The 16,863-nt window shown below is 44.4% G+C and overlaps 2 protein-coding genes and 2 non-coding genes across 4 annotated transcripts; all 4 read left to right on the top strand.

Moving 5' to 3' along the window:
- Positions 1–339: 339 nt before the first annotated feature.
- Positions 340–1,951, top strand: LOC124760564 (adenylate kinase-like). The gene has a single exon (XM_047249106.1). The coding sequence runs from the start codon at positions 362–364 to the stop codon at positions 1,097–1,099; it is 738 nt and encodes a 245-aa protein (XP_047105062.1). The 5' UTR covers positions 340–361; the 3' UTR covers positions 1,100–1,951.
- Positions 1,952–2,588: 637 nt separating this feature from the next.
- On the top strand, positions 2,589–2,660 carry Trnat-ugu. Its single transcript has one exon. It is a non-coding gene; the product is annotated as a tRNA-Thr (tRNA).
- A 6,317-nt stretch (positions 2,661–8,977) lies between these two features.
- Positions 8,978–9,049, top strand: Trnat-ugu. The gene has a single exon. It is a non-coding gene; the product is annotated as a tRNA-Thr (tRNA).
- A 265-nt stretch (positions 9,050–9,314) lies between these two features.
- LOC124760560 (nucleosome assembly protein 1-like 1) lies at positions 9,315–10,778 on the top strand. Its single transcript, XM_047249102.1, has 2 exons — positions 9,315–9,329; positions 9,361–10,778. The coding sequence occupies exon 2, from the start codon at positions 9,363–9,365 to the stop codon at positions 10,527–10,529; it is 1,167 nt and encodes a 388-aa protein (XP_047105058.1). The 5' UTR covers positions 9,315–9,329; positions 9,361–9,362; the 3' UTR covers positions 10,530–10,778.
- Positions 10,779–16,863: the final 6,085 nt, after the last annotated feature.

The raw sequence follows: 16,863 nt of genomic DNA, 5'->3' as shown, positions 1-16,863 counted from the left end.
TTTAAATGGGCCAATGTAATGCTTTGAACCGAAAATTTCAAAATAGCGTGTCTTTTCGGGCCTGAGCCAAGATCACAGATGACGATAGACGAAAGACGGCAGCACCCGTCAGTCATCGCTGTGGACCTCAGTGGTAGCGAATTGTTGTGGCAGAGTAAATCTTTGTACGCATTTTCAGGACTCTGAAATGTATTTTTCTCGAGCGCTGTAGCGATCGCAAAGAGGTGTAAGCTGTAGCAGCCTCCTTAGCTCAGGGGTGTAGTGCTGGTAGCAAGTTAATTGCTTGTTTGTGCATGTGACACAGTGGTACATTTTGTATCCTCCTATTGAAATCTGTTGAGAGCAAGCGCAGACAAATACAATGCCACCTCAAACTGCTGAAGTTCCTAGAGAGGAACCAGCTGACACAACACCTGCAGGAATAAAAGCTGTTCTTTTAGGACCACCGGGCTCCGGCAAGGGCACACAGGCTCCACTACTTAGGAACAAATATTGTGTGTGTCACCTGTCAACTGGCGATATGCTGCGCGCAGAAATATCCTCTGGCTCCCTTCTGGGAAAACAGCTGAAGAAAACAATGGATGAAGGAAAACTTGTAAGTGATGAGCTTGTTGTTAATCTGATTGACACTAATCTTGATCGTCCAGAATGTAAAAATGGGTTTCTTTTAGACGGTTTTCCAAGAACTGTCCCACAGGCAGAGAAGCTGGATAAACTACTGGAGAAAAGAAATACTGCACTAGATGCTGTTGTGGAATTCAGTATTGATGACAATTATCTGGTTCGAAGAATTACAGGCCGGCTAATACATCCAGCAAGTGGTCGTTCGTATCACGAAGAATTTCATCCTCCAAAAGTTCCCATGAAGGATGATTTAACAGGTGAACCACTGATACGTCGCTCAGATGATAATGTTGAAGCGCTGAAAAAACGTCTGGAAGCATACCATAAGCAGACGAAGCCACTGGTAGACTATTACAGCTTGAGAGGTATACATCACAGGATTGATGCCTCCAAATCTGCTTCAGAGGTCTTTGATGGCATTGATAAAATATTTCTTCGTTCTTCCAGAAGCAAGGATAAAGTTATGTTTGTATAAGGAACATTCGTAGGACAATGCTGTAATTTTAATGATGGAAGTATATCCTGTTATTGAGAATTTAAGCCATATAGAAGCTGATGGGAGTCAAAATTTTATTATTCATGCAGGTAACTTTTTAAGTTACAAACATGACCATTTCTGTCAAAGCTATCGCACTGCCATGCACAATTAAGACTTGCAGTGTCTCTTATATACATATATTTTAGTTTTGATTGCCTGTCACTATCTCCTAACATTCAAAAAGTGAGAAATATTTTTCCATGTTTATAGTAACGTTATTTTATTACTGGTCACATCAAAAACATATTACGCGAGAACCCGTGATACCTGAAGCATATTGTGAGTTTGTTGTTAGACAGTGAATGAAGGATTTTTCAACTGTATGATAATTTACTTTTTGGTCTGTGAAAGTTTCTCTTTAATTTACACAAGATTGTACTTGCCAGGCCTCAGATATGACTTGTTTTGCTGGTATTAACTGTATTGCTCCCACAAACTAATGTGCACTCAATCTGTGAATCTGTAGTAAATGAAAGCATAGGGATATCTTTCTATGAAACTTTGCTCAGTTTAAAATAAAATTAAGAAATGACAGCAGTTGTAGAACTAATCATTAAATTTTAGTTCCAATATTTCAATTTGGTTGGTAGTCACTGTGAATACTAAATAAAAAAATGTACAGTCAAAAGTGATTATGTGTAATGAAGGGACTAAGACATGAGTCACGCAATGATCCATGTTTACCATTGTTCAGCGAAGGGCTCTTCTGACATTATTTGTACCTGTTATGTGGGAAATGGTGTAAAAGTATCTGATAAAATAAAATGTATCAGTGCTTCTTTTTACTAAGTGCTCATGCTTTTTCTTCCTCCCCTAACATATGATAACTATTATGAATGAATGTTAAATCTGTCTCATACAGAAAGAGTGTTAGCTGTATTAATTTTTGATCTCCTGCAACTTTGAAAGCAGTTGTTTCTAAAATAATAAAAGTAAGTTATGTGCTTAAAGTGACAATCTTAAATTTAGAAGAATACACTGACATGATAAAATACCATTTACAACAGCTGATAGCATGTTCTCAGATTTGTTTGTGAAGCAGATGTTTTTTAATTAAAAAACAGTTGGATAAAAAAAGTTCACAGTATACAATCAGCCAAAAAAAAAAAAAAAAAAAAAAAAGGGGCAGAGCACTGGTCTTGTAAACCAGGGGTCGTGAGTTCGATTCTCACAGGGGGCAGCACAATTTTAAATGGGCCAATGTAATGCTTTGAACCGAAAATTTCAAAATAGCGTGTCTTTTCGGGCCTGAGCCAAGATCACAGATGACGATTGACGAAAGACGGCAGCACCCGTCAGTCATCGCTGTGGACCTCAGTGGTAGCGAATTGTTGTGGCAGAGTAAATCTTTGTACGCATTTTCAGGACTCTGAAATGTATTTTTCTCGAGGGCTGTAGCGATCGCAAAGAGGTGTAAGCTGTAGCAGCCTCCTTAGCTCAGGGGCAGAGCACTGGTCTTGTAAACCAGGGGTCGTGAGTTCGATTCTCACAGGGGGCAGCACAATTTTAAATGGGCCAATGTAATGCTTTGAACCGAAAATTTCAAAATAGCGTGTCTTTTCGGGCCTGAGCCAAGATCACAGATGACGATAGACGAAAGACGGCAGCACCCGTCAGTCATCGCTGTGGACCTCAGTGGTAGCGAATTGTTGTGGCAGAGTAAATCTTTGTACGCATTTTCAGGACTCTGAAATGTATTTTTCTCGAGGGCTGTAGCGATCGCAAAGAGGTGTAAGCTGTAGCAGCCTCCTTAGCTCAGGGGCGCGTTCCGCTTGAGACGCGACAGCGATCGCACGTGCTGTGTATTCGATCCGCCGTTTCCCTCGGGTTGTGACTATTTACTTTCTGTGTGTGACGTTTCTTTGTCTTCTTTTCTTCGTTGTTTCGTCGCCTTAGTGTTTGTGTTGTGACTTGTGTTGTATAGCGGCTCTTGCCGCATTAATTAAGTGTTATGGCTTCCCGGTTGTTTCCGCGGAAGTGTACTCTCAGTTTTCAGTTTAACAAGGCTACCAGGAATGTTCAACCAACTTCGTTGGAAATTCACGAATGGATTGTGGATACGATTGGCATTACATCGGACCAGGTACATACGGCGTATTTTGACACAGAACTTTACTGCTTTTTTGTGAAATTGTTGAACCCGGTTTTGCTAGATAAGATTTTACTTAAACATGGTGAGCAAGTGTCGTTCCGTCATAGAGATGGTTCTGTTAGCAGTGTTACTGTTTCAAATGCTGAAATTACGTATACCACAGTTCGGGTTTATAATTTACCCCCTGAAGTTGAAAACAGTTACCTCAAGGAAGCTTTGCTTGGTTATGGTACCGTTCGGTCAATTCGAAATGAACGTTGGTCTGCACAACATAAGCTGCAATGTTATAATGGTGTCAGATCGGTTGAAATGCATATTAAGTCGAACATACCGTCCCATCTGGTTGTATGTGGTTATCGTGTTCATCTTACTTATGAGGGGCAAGTTGGTACGTGTTTTCTATGTAATGAAACTGGTCATGTTCGTGCTAATTGCCCTAAGCGGGTGTTTGTGCTTAAAAATGGGCTAGCACAACGCCGCAAATTAACGGTTGCCGATCTTGTGCCAGCAGCTTCCTCCACTGTCTCGTGTCAGCCTCCTGCAGTAGATTCTTCACAACGGGTGACACCTTCCTCTGATGCAGGTTTTCCCCCGTTACCCACTCGCCCAGATGTATCGGCTGCTTCTACACCGATCCCGTCTGTTTCCAATAACAAACGCCGTCGTGCTAGTGATACCGGTAGCACTGATGACGAAGCTGCTGTTTCGCAGCCGGTTTGCGGATCTGACGAGAGACTTCCGGAATCTCCCATGCTTGTTTTGGATTCTGTTCCCACTGTGTCTCCTGCTTTGCCTGATGACGTCAAACTTGCTGCCACGCCGTCGGCGCAAGAGCCCCAACATTCGGTCGAGGTGGTGTTGACATCCCCCCCGACACAGGCATCACAACATGTTGACGACACTTCGGTGCAGACAGCTGTTTGTCGGAAAATCGCTTCTAGAACCGCGCGCTCCGCTTCAGCGGATTCCAACCCTATCTCTCCACCTCCTACACTTCCAATACCTACACCTTCTGATGCCGGTGCCGATGTTCCTGATGCAGTTTTCCCCTTGCTTGCTCCTTCTTCTGATTCCTCTCGCCCTGCTAATCCTTCGGATGCCTTGGTTGACGTGCCTGATCTCGAACCCCCCACTCCACCTGCTCTTGAATCTGGTGTGCATCAGATACGCCGTCGGGTGAAAGTGCCCCCCAATCTTCACGCGGTGCGGAAAAAACACAAGCATGCAAAGGATGACTCTGATTCCGTTGATTCCGGGCAATCACCCTCTGCCATGTCTGATGTTGATGATCTGGATGTCGTTGCTTCTAATGTGGTGTAATTAGGGTTCATTTTCCCTTTTGTTTTGTTGATGTTGCAGGCGTACACGTTTATTACCTTAAATATAAATAGCATTCAATCTGCTCTGAAGTTAGCGTCTCTGCAGCAGTTCATTTATGACTCTGCAGCTGATGTTGTTTTCCTGCAGGAAGTCTCCGTTGCACACCTGTTTGTTCCTGGCTTTCGCACTATTATAAATTTTGCGCCTGAGTTTTCCACAGGTACTGCCTTACTAATTCGTGACGGTATCCCCGTTACCGAAATTGAGCTCTTAGACTCGGGAAGGGGTATTGGTTGTCGGTTATTTGACACAACCTTGGTTAATATTTACGCCCCCTCTGGTTCCAGCAAACGGCAGGAAAGGTCTCGTTTTTATAAAGAGGATCTGATTTATCTTTTACGCAAAAATCCTGCGACTTTGATATTGGGGGGTGATTTTAATTGTGTACTACAAGCTAAGGACCAATCGCCTCATTTTAATTATTGTTTCGAGCTACATTCTCTTGTACGTCAACTACGACTACGCGATGCGTGGGAGGTTAAACACCCCACTTTAGTTAAATTTACATTTTTTACTGCCACGTCAAGTAGTCGACTGGACCGATTGTATATTTCTGATCCCCTTAGTGTTTCTGTTTTAAATGTAGATGTTATTCCAGCCAGTTTTACGGATCATTGTGCCCTTGCGGTTATAATTAATTTGGAGCGTCAGCCTCTTAAACTTTATCGGCCGCTGTGGAAATTAAATGTCTCCTTGCTCGATGACCCTGACATCGAACCTCTAATACAGACGGCGTGGGACATGTGTTTACGTTCTCTGCGATACTATCCGTCTAAGCTTCACTGGTGGATCCACTGTGCGAAGCCAAAACTACGTCGCACTTTAATGTCCTACAGTTATAATAGAGCGCGAGATCTGAAACTGACTTTTGAGTATTATTATTCGGTGCTTCGCGAACTTTATGATACTTCTCGGATGACAGGTGCCCACCTTTCTGAGATTCGGAAAATTAAAGCCAAGCTCCTTAGTATTAAACGGCTTCAGATGGAAGGATTGAAGATTAAATCTAAAACGCCGTCCACCTTAGCACATGAAATGACTTCCATGTACCACCTGTTTCGTCACCACAAGAACCGTCGACGTGTATTGATTGACGGCCTTATGGCAGCTGATGGTTGCCGGCTTACCTTACAGAATCAAATAACCCATGAACTTACCTGCTACTATGAGACCTTATATGCTGTGGCTGATTCTGATCCGCTTGATGTTGACGAGATTTTAACTGCTATCCCATCAGTTTTAACAGAGGACCATAATGTGGAATTTTTAGCTCCTTTTACTGCAGACGAAATTTCAGCTTTCATTGCTTGTTCACCATCTCACAAATCTCCTGGTCCGGATGGCCTTCCTAAGGAATTTTTTGTTCGCTTTTGGACTATTATAGGGCCTGTTTTTACGGATATTGTAAATGAAATCTTGAATGGTGGCACAATTCCAGCCGATTTCAAGAGAGGTACGGTTGTCCTGATACCAAAATCTGCTGGTTTGAAGACAGCTAGTGACTTTCGTCCTTTAACCCTTTTAAATTTTGATTATAAGACGGCTGCTAGGGCTGTTAATGCACGTCTATCCCTCTTGCTTACACCTGTGATACCTCCTTGTCAAAGCTGCTTTCCAGGGCGCTCCATATTGACTCCTCTGGCGGGGTATCGTGATGTCGTGTCGATTGTCGCTGTCACCAATATTTCCTGTGCGCTTTTATTTGTTGATTTTAGTAAGGCTTTTGATCGTGTGTCCCATTCGTTTTTAGAGCTTCTGCTGCGCCGACTCGGTTTTAATGAAAAGGCGCTGCTGGTACTTAAGAATATGACGACTGGTATTTCTGCTAAGATTGACATTAATGGCCAGCTAACGAAGGTCATTGATATTAAACGTGGCGTCCCGCAAGGTAGCCCTTTATCCATGACCCTTTATGTTCTCTCCCTTCAACCACTCCTCTCTCGTCTCAACTCGACACTTCGTGGTCTTACGATTTCTGGGGTTACCCTGACAGCAACAGCTTATGCTGATGATTTGGTTGTTTTGCTTCGTTCCGCCGCAGAAGTGCCGCAGTTGAAAATGGAACTAGATAAATTTTCTGCGGCCTCTGGTTCTCGTCTCAACCCCCGTAAAAGCAAACTTCTGAATTTGCGGGGCTTTGAAAATGTGGTTGTTCCGTGGGTTACGGCTGTTGAACACCATACACATTTAGGCATCTATCTTGAACGGTGTCCTCTTCGTATGGCTGCAAAAAATTGGCAAGTGGCCATTTCCAAGCTTCAAGGTGTTTTATTCGAACACTCATGGCGTTCGATACCGCTACTGCAAAAAAAGCGTGTATTAGACACTTATGTTTTATGTAAAGTATTTTACGTTGCTCAGTTGTTTCCGCTTCCAAGAACGCAGGGTGCAAAAATGATCCAGCTTATCAACAGATATATTTGGCGGGGGCACATTTTTAAATTACGTTGTGATGTTCTTACGAAGCCGCGTCTTGCGGGCGGCTTGTCGTTCACCGATGTCCGTGTCAAGGCTGCGGCCCTTTATGTTAAGCGCACCCTCCATCTTTTATTTTCTGAGTCCCCGACTGTTACTTCGCGATTATTCCATGTCGTTCGTCCTGCGAGCTTGTCACCGCCTATTAACGTAGGGCCTCTAAATGCGAAGCTACGGCATGTTCGGGACTTCTACATTGAGATTAGTTATCTGGATCTCCACTTCCAACGTCGTCCTGTTTTTACTATGCGAACACTGCTTGACAAATGGCACAGGTCTTCTTCTTCCATCCCGATTGTTTTGCAATATCCCCGTTTTAATTGGCGTCACATATGGACGAATATTAGCTTACCCGTTCATTCAGCACCTGTTGCCTCCCTATGGTATAAGGTAGTTCACCAGCTGATTCCTACGAACGAACGACTTTATCGTATAGGTTTAAGTGTCTCTCCGCTTTGTCAAACGTGTGGTTGTGTTGATACACTCCAACACCGATTTACCTGCGCTGACCGTCTTCGCATGTGGTACTGGCTGCGCCGACAATTGGCGTTACTCACCAGGAGCTCGGAATCGGCATTTACAACTGATATTCTCTGCTGGCCGGACACGGTTTTTTATCCCGGGACAAAGAACAATACCATTATGTGGCTTCTTGGCCGTTACATTTTTGCAGTGGTTGATGGTGATGGTATTTCCGATTTTATTTCGTTTATTGGTTACATGCTTCATGAGTACTGGACGCAACAATCTCTCCCACATCTTAAGAGGGACTTTGCGAATATGCTTAGTATTGTCTTCGAAAAGCAGGGGATTGGTTAAGTTTCCACTTCTATTGATCGCTCCTGCGCCAGTTACATTAATGGCACCGGTATAGGGGCATACTGATCTCACTTCATGATAGGGAAGACATTCTCGCTAGCTCTTACTTATTTTGCTTTCCTGCCAAGCTTTTACCTGTTTGGATCGACACTGCATCACAAGCCCCGTGTCCACATATAAGTATCATAAGACTCTGAACCAAGGAAAATTACTACGTATTGGTGCCACTGTGCTTCAGTGCAGGGAGGGGGAGACGTCATGGCCAGGCCTCGGGTTTCGACCCCTGCCCAACGCGCCTCCCCCGAGCTGCACTGGGTCATTACAGTGCATTTAAAAAAAAACAAAAAAAAAAAAAAAAGCGGTGATGATGGTGAAAAAATTAATTAAAAAAAAACAAAAAAAAAAAAAAAGTTGGTAGAGCGGTGGACTGTAGTGAAGGATTCACAGTTATCCATAGGTCGCTGGTTCAAATCCGGCCCAGAGGACTGTTTTTCTAATCTCAGGAGCAAAGAGGCTCCAGAGCATGCCCACTCGGTCAGAACCTCCCTATGTTTTAAACCTATTTTAAAGGAAATTCATTTGCTCAGCTTCTAATAGCTAGTTGATAATCATGGGAGTCTTAGCCTTCGTAGGATAATGATATTTCTTCGAATTATCGTAAAATTGCTTGCTCTTACAGGCATTACTCGTTTAATGTGCTATATAGGTCACAACAGACAAAAAAAAAAAAAAAAAAAAAAAAAAAAGGGCAGAGCACTGGTCTTGTAAACCAGGGGTCGTGAGTTCGATTCTCACAGGGGGCAGCACAATTTTAAATGGGCCAATGTAATGCTTTGAACCGAAAATTTCAAAATAGCGTGTCTTTTCGGGCCTGAGCCAAGATCACAGATGACGATAGACGAAAGACGGCAGCACCCGTCAGTCATCGCTGTGGACCTCAGTGGTAGCGAATTGTTGTGGCAGAGTAAATCTTTGTACGCATTTTCAGGACTCTGAAATGTATTTTTCTCGAGGGCTGTAGCGATCGCAAAGAGGTGTAAGCTGTAGCAGCCTCCTTAGCTCAGGGGCAGAGCACTGGTCTTGTAAACCAGGGGTCGTGAGTGCGATTCTCACAGGGGGCAGCACAATTTTAAATGGGCCAATGTAATGCTTTGAACCGAAAATTTCAAAATAGCGTGTCTTTTCGGGCCTGAGCCAAGATCACAGATGACGATAGACGAAAGACGGCAGCACCCGTCAGTCATCGCTGTGGACCTCAGTGGTAGCGAATTGTTGTGGCAGAGTAAATCTTTGTACGCATTTTCAGGACTCTGAAATGTATTTTTCTCGAGGGCTGTAGCGATCGCAAAGAGGTGTAAGCTGTAGCAGCCTCCTTAGCTCAGGGGCGTGAGCGGTAAAAAGGTGAATATAAATTTTCGAATTTTCTGTAAAGCCATGGCAGATCCGGAAAGAATTGGCGATTCGGCTGAGGATCTTGAAGAAATGGAGGAGGAAGAAGAACCAACAAAAGTTGCGATAACTGAAGAAATGTTACAGAGACCCGAAGTCTTGGCAGCGCTACAAGGAACTCTGCACAGAGAGATGATGGAGGCTCTACCAGCTTCTGTGAAACGAAGAATAAAAGCATTAAAAAAACTTCAGCTTGAATCTACCCACATAGAAGCAAAATTTTATGAAGAAGTACATCTTTTAGAATGCAAATACCATAAGCTATATTCACCATTGTATGAAAAACGGGGAGAAGTGATATCAGGCCTATATGAGCCAACAGATGCAGAATGTGAATGGGAATCTGATGATGAGAAGATTGATGAAGTGAGTGATGCCCTCAAGAAAAAAGTTAAAATTGATGGAGGTGACTCTGAAGGAGATAAAAATGATGTGAATAAAAATGAAGATGTTAAGGGCATTCCAGACTTTTGGCTTACTATCTTCAAAAATGTCCAGTTGCTATCTGAAATGGTGCAAGAGCATGATGAACCAATTTTGAAACATCTAATTGATATTAAAGTAATATTTCTGGAGTCCAGTCCAATGGGATTTGTTTTAGAATTTCATTTTTCACAAAATGAATACTTCTCCAATTCAGTTCTAACTAAGGAATATGAAATGAAGTGTAAGCCAGATGAAAGTGATCCCTTTAGTTTTGAGGGACCAGAAATATTTAAATGTAAAGGGTGTGTTATTGACTGGAAAAAGGGGAAGAATGTTACAGTGAAGACAATTAAGAAGAAGCAGAAACATAAGTCTCGAGGTGCTGTGAGAACAGTTACAAAGACCATTCAGAATGATTCATTTTTCAACTTCTTTTCACCTCCAGCAGTTCCCGATGACCAAGATGCTGAAATTGATGAAGAAACTCGTGCTTTGCTGACTACAGACTTCGAAATTGGTCATTACATCAGAGAGAGAATTGTTCCCAGAGCTGTCCTGTATTATACAGGTGAAGCATTAGAAGATGAAGATTTTGAAGAGGAAGAGGAGGGTGAAGAAGGTGAAGAAGAGGAAGATGATGATGATGATCCTACATACAAGCCTGGCAATCGTATTTCTGTTCGTTCTGGTAATAACCCAACACCAGGTGACTGTAAACAACAGTAGCAGTTTGGTGTTTGCAGCCGCTCACACTCTTGAATCTGCTTCTCTTTTTTGTATGAAAAATTAAAAATAGTATAATGCTAAATTCTTAAAAATTGGCAAATCATGTTTGTTACATTGATACATGTTTTATAATGTTCGTTTAAAATTGTCTGTTGGTTAGTTTTCTTATCATAAGAACTATTTTCACTGTACACCCATGTTGAGTGCTTGAACCACAATGGTTGTCAATAAAGCAAGCATTTTTATAAAAAAAAAAAAAAAAAAAAAAAAAAAAGGGGCAGAGCACTGGTCTTGTAAACCAGGGGTCGTGAGTTCGATTCTCACAGGGGGCAGCACAATTTTAAATGGGCCAATGTAATGCTTTGAACCGAAAATTTCAAAATAGCGTGTCTTTTCGGGCCTGAACCAAGATCACAGATGACGATAGACGAAAGACGGCAGCACCCGTCAGTCATCGCTGTGGACCTCAGTGGTAGCGAATTGTTGTGGCAGAGTAAATCTTTGTACGCATTTTCAGGACTCTGAAATGTATTTTTCTCGAGAGCTGTAGCGATCGCAAAGAGGTGTAAGCTGTAGCAGCCTCCTTAGCTCAGGGGCAGTTCCGCTTTAGACGCCGTGCAGTGTGGACGTGCCTAGTCTTCCGCTCCGCCGTAGCGTTACGTATAGTGGACTATCGTTTTTGTTTACGTGTTGTGTTGCAACTTCTGTGAGTGTTTCTCCGTCGTTGTTTCGTACCTTGTGTTACTTTCTGTCCTTATTTCAGTGTTTTTTTGTGTAGCGGTTTCGACCGCATATTTTGAAAATGTCGTCCCAGGTTATTCCTCGTCAGGCTACAGTTAGTTTTGCTTTTGACAAGTCAACCCGCCATGTGCAACCTAGTTCTCTTGAGATTCATGATTGGTTGGTAGATACCTTTGGTGTTCATTCGGATCAGGTGCACACTGCTTATTTTGATACCGAACTGTATGTTTTCTTTGTTAAGTTTATGGACCCACTTCAGGTTGATAAAATTCTTTCTAAATACGGTCATCAAGTTCTCTTTCGGCATCGGGATGATTCTGTAAGTACCGTGCTGCTTTCCAATGCTTCCATTACGTACACCAGTGTTCGTGTTTACAACCTTCCACCGGAGGTGGATAATGTCTATCTTAAGGAGGGTCTACAGAAGTATGGTGATATAAAGAGCATTCGCCTTGAACGCTGGTCAAGCCAACATCGCCTGCAATGTTACAGTGGTATTCGTTCAGTCGAAATGCACGTTAAGCAGAATATTCCATCTCACCTGCAGATCGGTGGATATCGTGTCCATGTAACATATAGTGGTCAGGTTGGCACCTGTTTTTTGTGCAATGAAAGTGGTCACGTGCGTACCGACTGTCCGCGGAGAGTTTTTGTTTTAAAAAATTCTCTCGAACAGCGTCGCAAGTTAACGGTCGCTGACCTCGTTGCAGGTGGTTCTGCTCTTGGTGTAGCACAGTCCAGTGGTAGTAGCGCCCCGCCACAGGTTTTGCACAACCCTGACACAGAATTTCCTCCTTTGCGTGCTAAATCTGCTGTTGTTCCGTCTGTCCCTCAGGTGGGTGTGCCACTTTTGAATAATAAGAGGCGTCGCCCACACGATGGAAATAGTACGGATGAGGATCTCCCTGAGATGCCCCAGTCCGAGCGACCGGCATCCTCCGAGCCACTGTGTACTGTAGCTGCTCCCTGCCCTCCTGAGGTAGCGGTTCCGGTAGCGGCTGCTGGCGCCCCTCCGGCCTCCGACGCAGCTTCTCTCGAGTCGGGTCGTCGGTCGGGCCTGTTGGCGCCGTCTTCCGAACCGACTTCGATGTCACAACAAGTGGAGCCGCGACAACTTCCTGCTTCGCTGCCCCATACCTCTGCCAGCGGAGCTGCTCCGCTTCCTTCCAACTCTGCTGCCTCGGACCTTCCTGCTCACGTTTCGCCTCCGTGCAGTCCATGTTTGCCGGAAGCTAGTGCAGGTGTTGACCATTCCGTTTTGTCGGATGTTTCCCCCGCGGCCCCGGATCCCGCATGTGGACCGGCGCGGGTGGTGTCGGATACAGAACTTGACCCTCCTACGTCACCGGCGGCTGAAGCTTCCTTGCCCGTCAGCCGACGCAAGTTACGCGTTCAGCCGAACGTTAATGCTGTTCGTAAAAAACCGAAGCGTAAGGGATCCGCGGAACGGGGTACCAGTCCCCCTCCCTCGGATGCCTCCGTCTCCCCTGCTATGGACTGTGACGTTGGTGCGTCGGTGTAGGTGATTTCCTTTCTCGCTTTTCTCTCTATGGTTCAAGCATACACCTTTCTTACCTTAAATCTTAACCGTATTGAGTCCGACGTTCGCATTGCCTCTTTGCGGCAGTTTATTTACGACGCCTGTGCGGACGTAGTGTTCTTGCAGGAAGTGTTGTTTTCTGATCTCTCTCTACCTGGATTTCAAACTGTTTTTAATGTCGCGCCGGAATATTCAACAGGAACTGCTCTTTTCTTTCGAGAGGGCATTCCTATTACTGACATTGAATTCCTTGACTCTGGCCGTGGGATTGGTTGTCGTCTTTTTGATCTCCGCCTCGTTGTTTTGTATGCCCCCTCTGGTTCGGGTCACACTGTGGCTCGCTCGCGCTTTTATAAAGAAGAGCTTATTTATCTTTTGCGCCAGAGTCCTCGGAGTCTCCTGCTCGGAGGCGATTTTAATTGTGTTTTACGCCCTGAAGACCAGTCCCCCAATTTTAATTATTGCCGTGATTTACATGACTTAGTTCGTACGATGCATCTGCGTGATGTTTGGGAACACAAATATCCAACCCTGGTGAAATATACGTTTTTTACCGCGTCCTCATGCAGTAGACTCGACAGATTCTATTTATCTGATTTTTTATGTGATAAACTTCTTTCTGTCGATGTTATTCCTACTAGTTTTTCTGACCATTGTGCTTTTACTGCAACTGTAAATCTTAGTCACCAACCTGCAAAACTTTATCGTTCCCAGTGGATGTTAAATGTTTCCCACCTTGCCGACAGTGCTATAGATGATGTTATAAGTGCCGTGTGGGAGCGATGTCTTCGCTCTGTTCCGCGTTACCCCTCCTTGCTGGTTTGGTGGACTGCGTTTGCCAAGCCCAAGATTCGTCAGACTTTGATTTTTTTATGTGCTGCAAGGGCGCGTGATTTTAAGAACACGTATGAATATTACTACTCTGTCCTGCGTGAACTATATGACGCGGCGGGTACCTCTCCTCTGCGGATCCATGATGTTCGTCGTATTAAAGCCAAGCTCTTGAGCCTTAAACGACGACAGATGGATGGTCTGCGAGTTAAGTCGAAACCTCACTCTCTTGTTGAAGGTGAGCTGACATCCTTGTACCACCTGCTAAGGCATCAGACTCGTCGTCGTCGCTCCTTCATCTCTTCTCTTACGGTGGATGATGGGCGACAGCTTATTGCACAGGAGGAAATGGTTCGTGCTCTTCACCAATATTACACTAGTCTATATTCTGCCGATGATTCTGGTGAGTCTCTTTCGGAAGATGTCTTTGGGGATCTAACTGCGACGATCGCGCCTGACGCGAACGGCGAATTTCTCCGGGAGTTCCAGGTAGATGAGGTTTTCGATTTTATTGCTCGCTCTCCGTCCAGTAAATCGCCGGGTCCAGACGGCCTGCCTAAAGAATTTTATCTCCGTTTTTGGCCTCTTTTGGGTGGCATTTTTACGCAGATTTTAAATGAGATTGTCAGGGGGATGGATGTGCCTGCCGATTTTAAAGTAGGGAAAATTGTTTTAATTCCGAAGTCTTCTGGTCGTTTATCTGCTGCCAATCTTCGTCCGCTCACATTGCTGAATTTTGACTACAAGACAGCTGCTAGAGCGCTCAATAGCCGGTTGTCCTCTCTGCTTCGGGGTGTGATTGGTGCACATCAATGTTGTTTTCATGATAGATCTATTCTGACACCAGTAGCCGAATATCGGGATGTTGTCTCGGTTGCGGCGGTTACAAACGTACATTGTGCCTTTGCCTTCCTTGATTTTCATAAGGCTTTTGATCACGTCAGTCATGTGTTTTTAGATCGTGTTTTAGGTACAATAGGTTTTAACGCTTCATCACGTGGTGTTCTTGGCAATTTGTATAGGGGAATAACAGCTCGGGTGTCAGTCAATGGGCAGCTGACGCCGCCCATTGCTATCCGCCGCGGAGTGCCTCAGGGTAGTCCGCTCTCTATGTCTTTATTCGTATTGTCCCTGGAACCGCTGCTTCGGACTATTGTTCTCAAGCTTCAGGGTATGTCCCTCTCTGGTGGGAAGCTCTCGGTTAAGGCATATGCGGATGATGTCGTTGTTCTCCTCCGTCAACGTGATGATATCCCGTTGTTGAAAGGGGCAGTTGATGCATACTGTCGTGTCTCTGGAGCGCGTCTCAATCAGGGTAAATGTAAGTTCCTTGATATTCGAGGATTTCGCGATGCTGACGTCCCTTGGGCCACTGTTGTCGATCGCCATACGTCCTTGGGGATTATCATTGATCGGTGTCCTCTAAAAATGGCGGCTCTCAATTGGAAATCGGTCACCGAGAAGATACAGGGGGCTCTGATGGTCCATGAGCAGCGCTCTGCTACCATTTTGCAAAAAGTCAGAATTTTAGACACCTACGTTCTATGTAAAGCTTATTATGTTGCTCAGCTGTTCCCACTTCCCATGATGGTGGCGAAAAGGTTGCGCCAATTGTCTAGCAGGTTTATATGGAAGGGCCATCTATTCAAGTTACGTTACGAGGTAATGACGAAACCGCGTATCTCCGGAGGCTTGGGCCTCTCTGACATTACTCGCAAGGCGTCTGCTTTGTACGTCCGCCGAACGACTCTTATTGTTACGCAAGAAGTGACTTCAATTACATCCAGGCTTTTTACTGTTGTGCGTCCGGCGAGCCTTGCTCCACCTGTCGATGTCGGACGCCTAAATTTTAAGTTGAAACACATTCGGGAATTTTACATTGCGGTGAGTTATCTCGGTGACGTCTTCTTGCGGCGACCGGTGCCAACGACCAAGGGCTTGATTGCCCGCTGGGAGGGGCTGGCCGGTCCCAATCCAATAGAACTGGCGTCTCCATCTGTGTCCTGGAGGAACGTCTGGAAGAATGTTAGTCTGCCGATCCACTCTATGGCCGTGGCGTCCACGTGGTATAGGGTAATAAATAATTTGGTTCCCACCAATGTACGACTGCACCGTATTGGTCTTTCTGACACGGACACCTGTACTCGGTGTGGTCTCGTGGATACCCTTGAACATCGATTCACCTGCTGTGGGCACCTTGCTAATTGGCGTTGGCTCAGGAAACAACTTGCCTTTGTCACTAGGTCTGCTGAAGCCGCTTATACTATTGACATCATCGTCCGGCCCGATTCTTCCTTTTTTCCGCGAACGAAGCTCCATACCGTCATGTGGTTGATTGGCCATTTCGTACATTTTGTCAACAGTTGTCATGAAGAGGATGGACACCTAGCGTTTCGGCAGTACATGCTTATTGCTTACTGGCAGCGCTTGCGATTGCCAGGCCTCCGAGATGATTTTGCCAATATGCTTAGCCTGACATTTGAAAGAGAGGGTGTTGGCTAAGGTCACCTGTGTGAGCCATTTTCTTTTATACTGTTTCTGGATTTGCCGCCTTTATGTATGTTTCTTCTCTACACGAGGACTGAAGTTTTCGTGTTTCTTTTTTTAAATCTTTATTTCACAAAGCAGTCTACATTATATAGTCATGTTTTAGGATTTTAATTTCAGTAGTGTACTTCTTTTGAAGTGGCTGTGTTGTGGATGTTCCTTAATAATTTTTTTTTCAATAGATATATTTGTTAGAGGAATAATAATTACGCTTTCACTTGCTCATAATGAGCTGAGACTGAATTGCAGGCATTTAAAAAAAAACAAAAAAGTTGGTCTAGGGGTATGATTCCAGCTTAGGGTTAAAAAAAAAAAAAAAAAAAAAATAGTCAAAACGTCTTCGGTCCAAAAAAAAAAAAAAAAAAAAAAAAAAAAAGGGGTATGATTCCTGCTTTGGGTGCAGGAGGTCCCGGGTTCAAATCCCGGACGAGCCCTGCCATTTTGACCGTGCTGAAGAGTAGGTGGAACTCAGTCCCGGTTGCAGCTCCTCAATGAAGAGTAGACGCCTGTTATAGCACGTGGATATAACAAGAATGCGGCACCAGTAAAGTACGTAGGTGGAATTCGATAGAAACGCAGACGGTAATTTTGCATGCAACGGAAAACAAGGTTGTCTTTGCGGAATATGTGCACCGTGAGTGGAGATTCAGCTTAAATGTGCGACAGTCTACCCTC

Source organism: Schistocerca piceifrons, unplaced genomic scaffold (genome assembly GCF_021461385.2).
Source record: "Schistocerca piceifrons isolate TAMUIC-IGC-003096 unplaced genomic scaffold, iqSchPice1.1 HiC_scaffold_574, whole genome shotgun sequence".
Classification (NCBI taxonomy): Eukaryota; Metazoa; Arthropoda; class Insecta; order Orthoptera; family Acrididae; genus Schistocerca; species Schistocerca piceifrons.
This window is presented reverse-complemented; position numbering and strand designations above follow the sequence as displayed.

What these genes read in the sequence shown, in the direction of transcription:
- LOC124760564 (XM_047249106.1), top strand. Translation starts at nt 362, where the DNA reads ATGCCACCTCAAACTGCTGAAGTTCCTAGAGAGGAACCAGCTGACACA.
- LOC124760560 (XM_047249102.1), top strand. Translation starts at nt 9,363, where the DNA reads ATGGCAGATCCGGAAAGAATTGGCGATTCGGCTGAGGATCTTGAAGAA.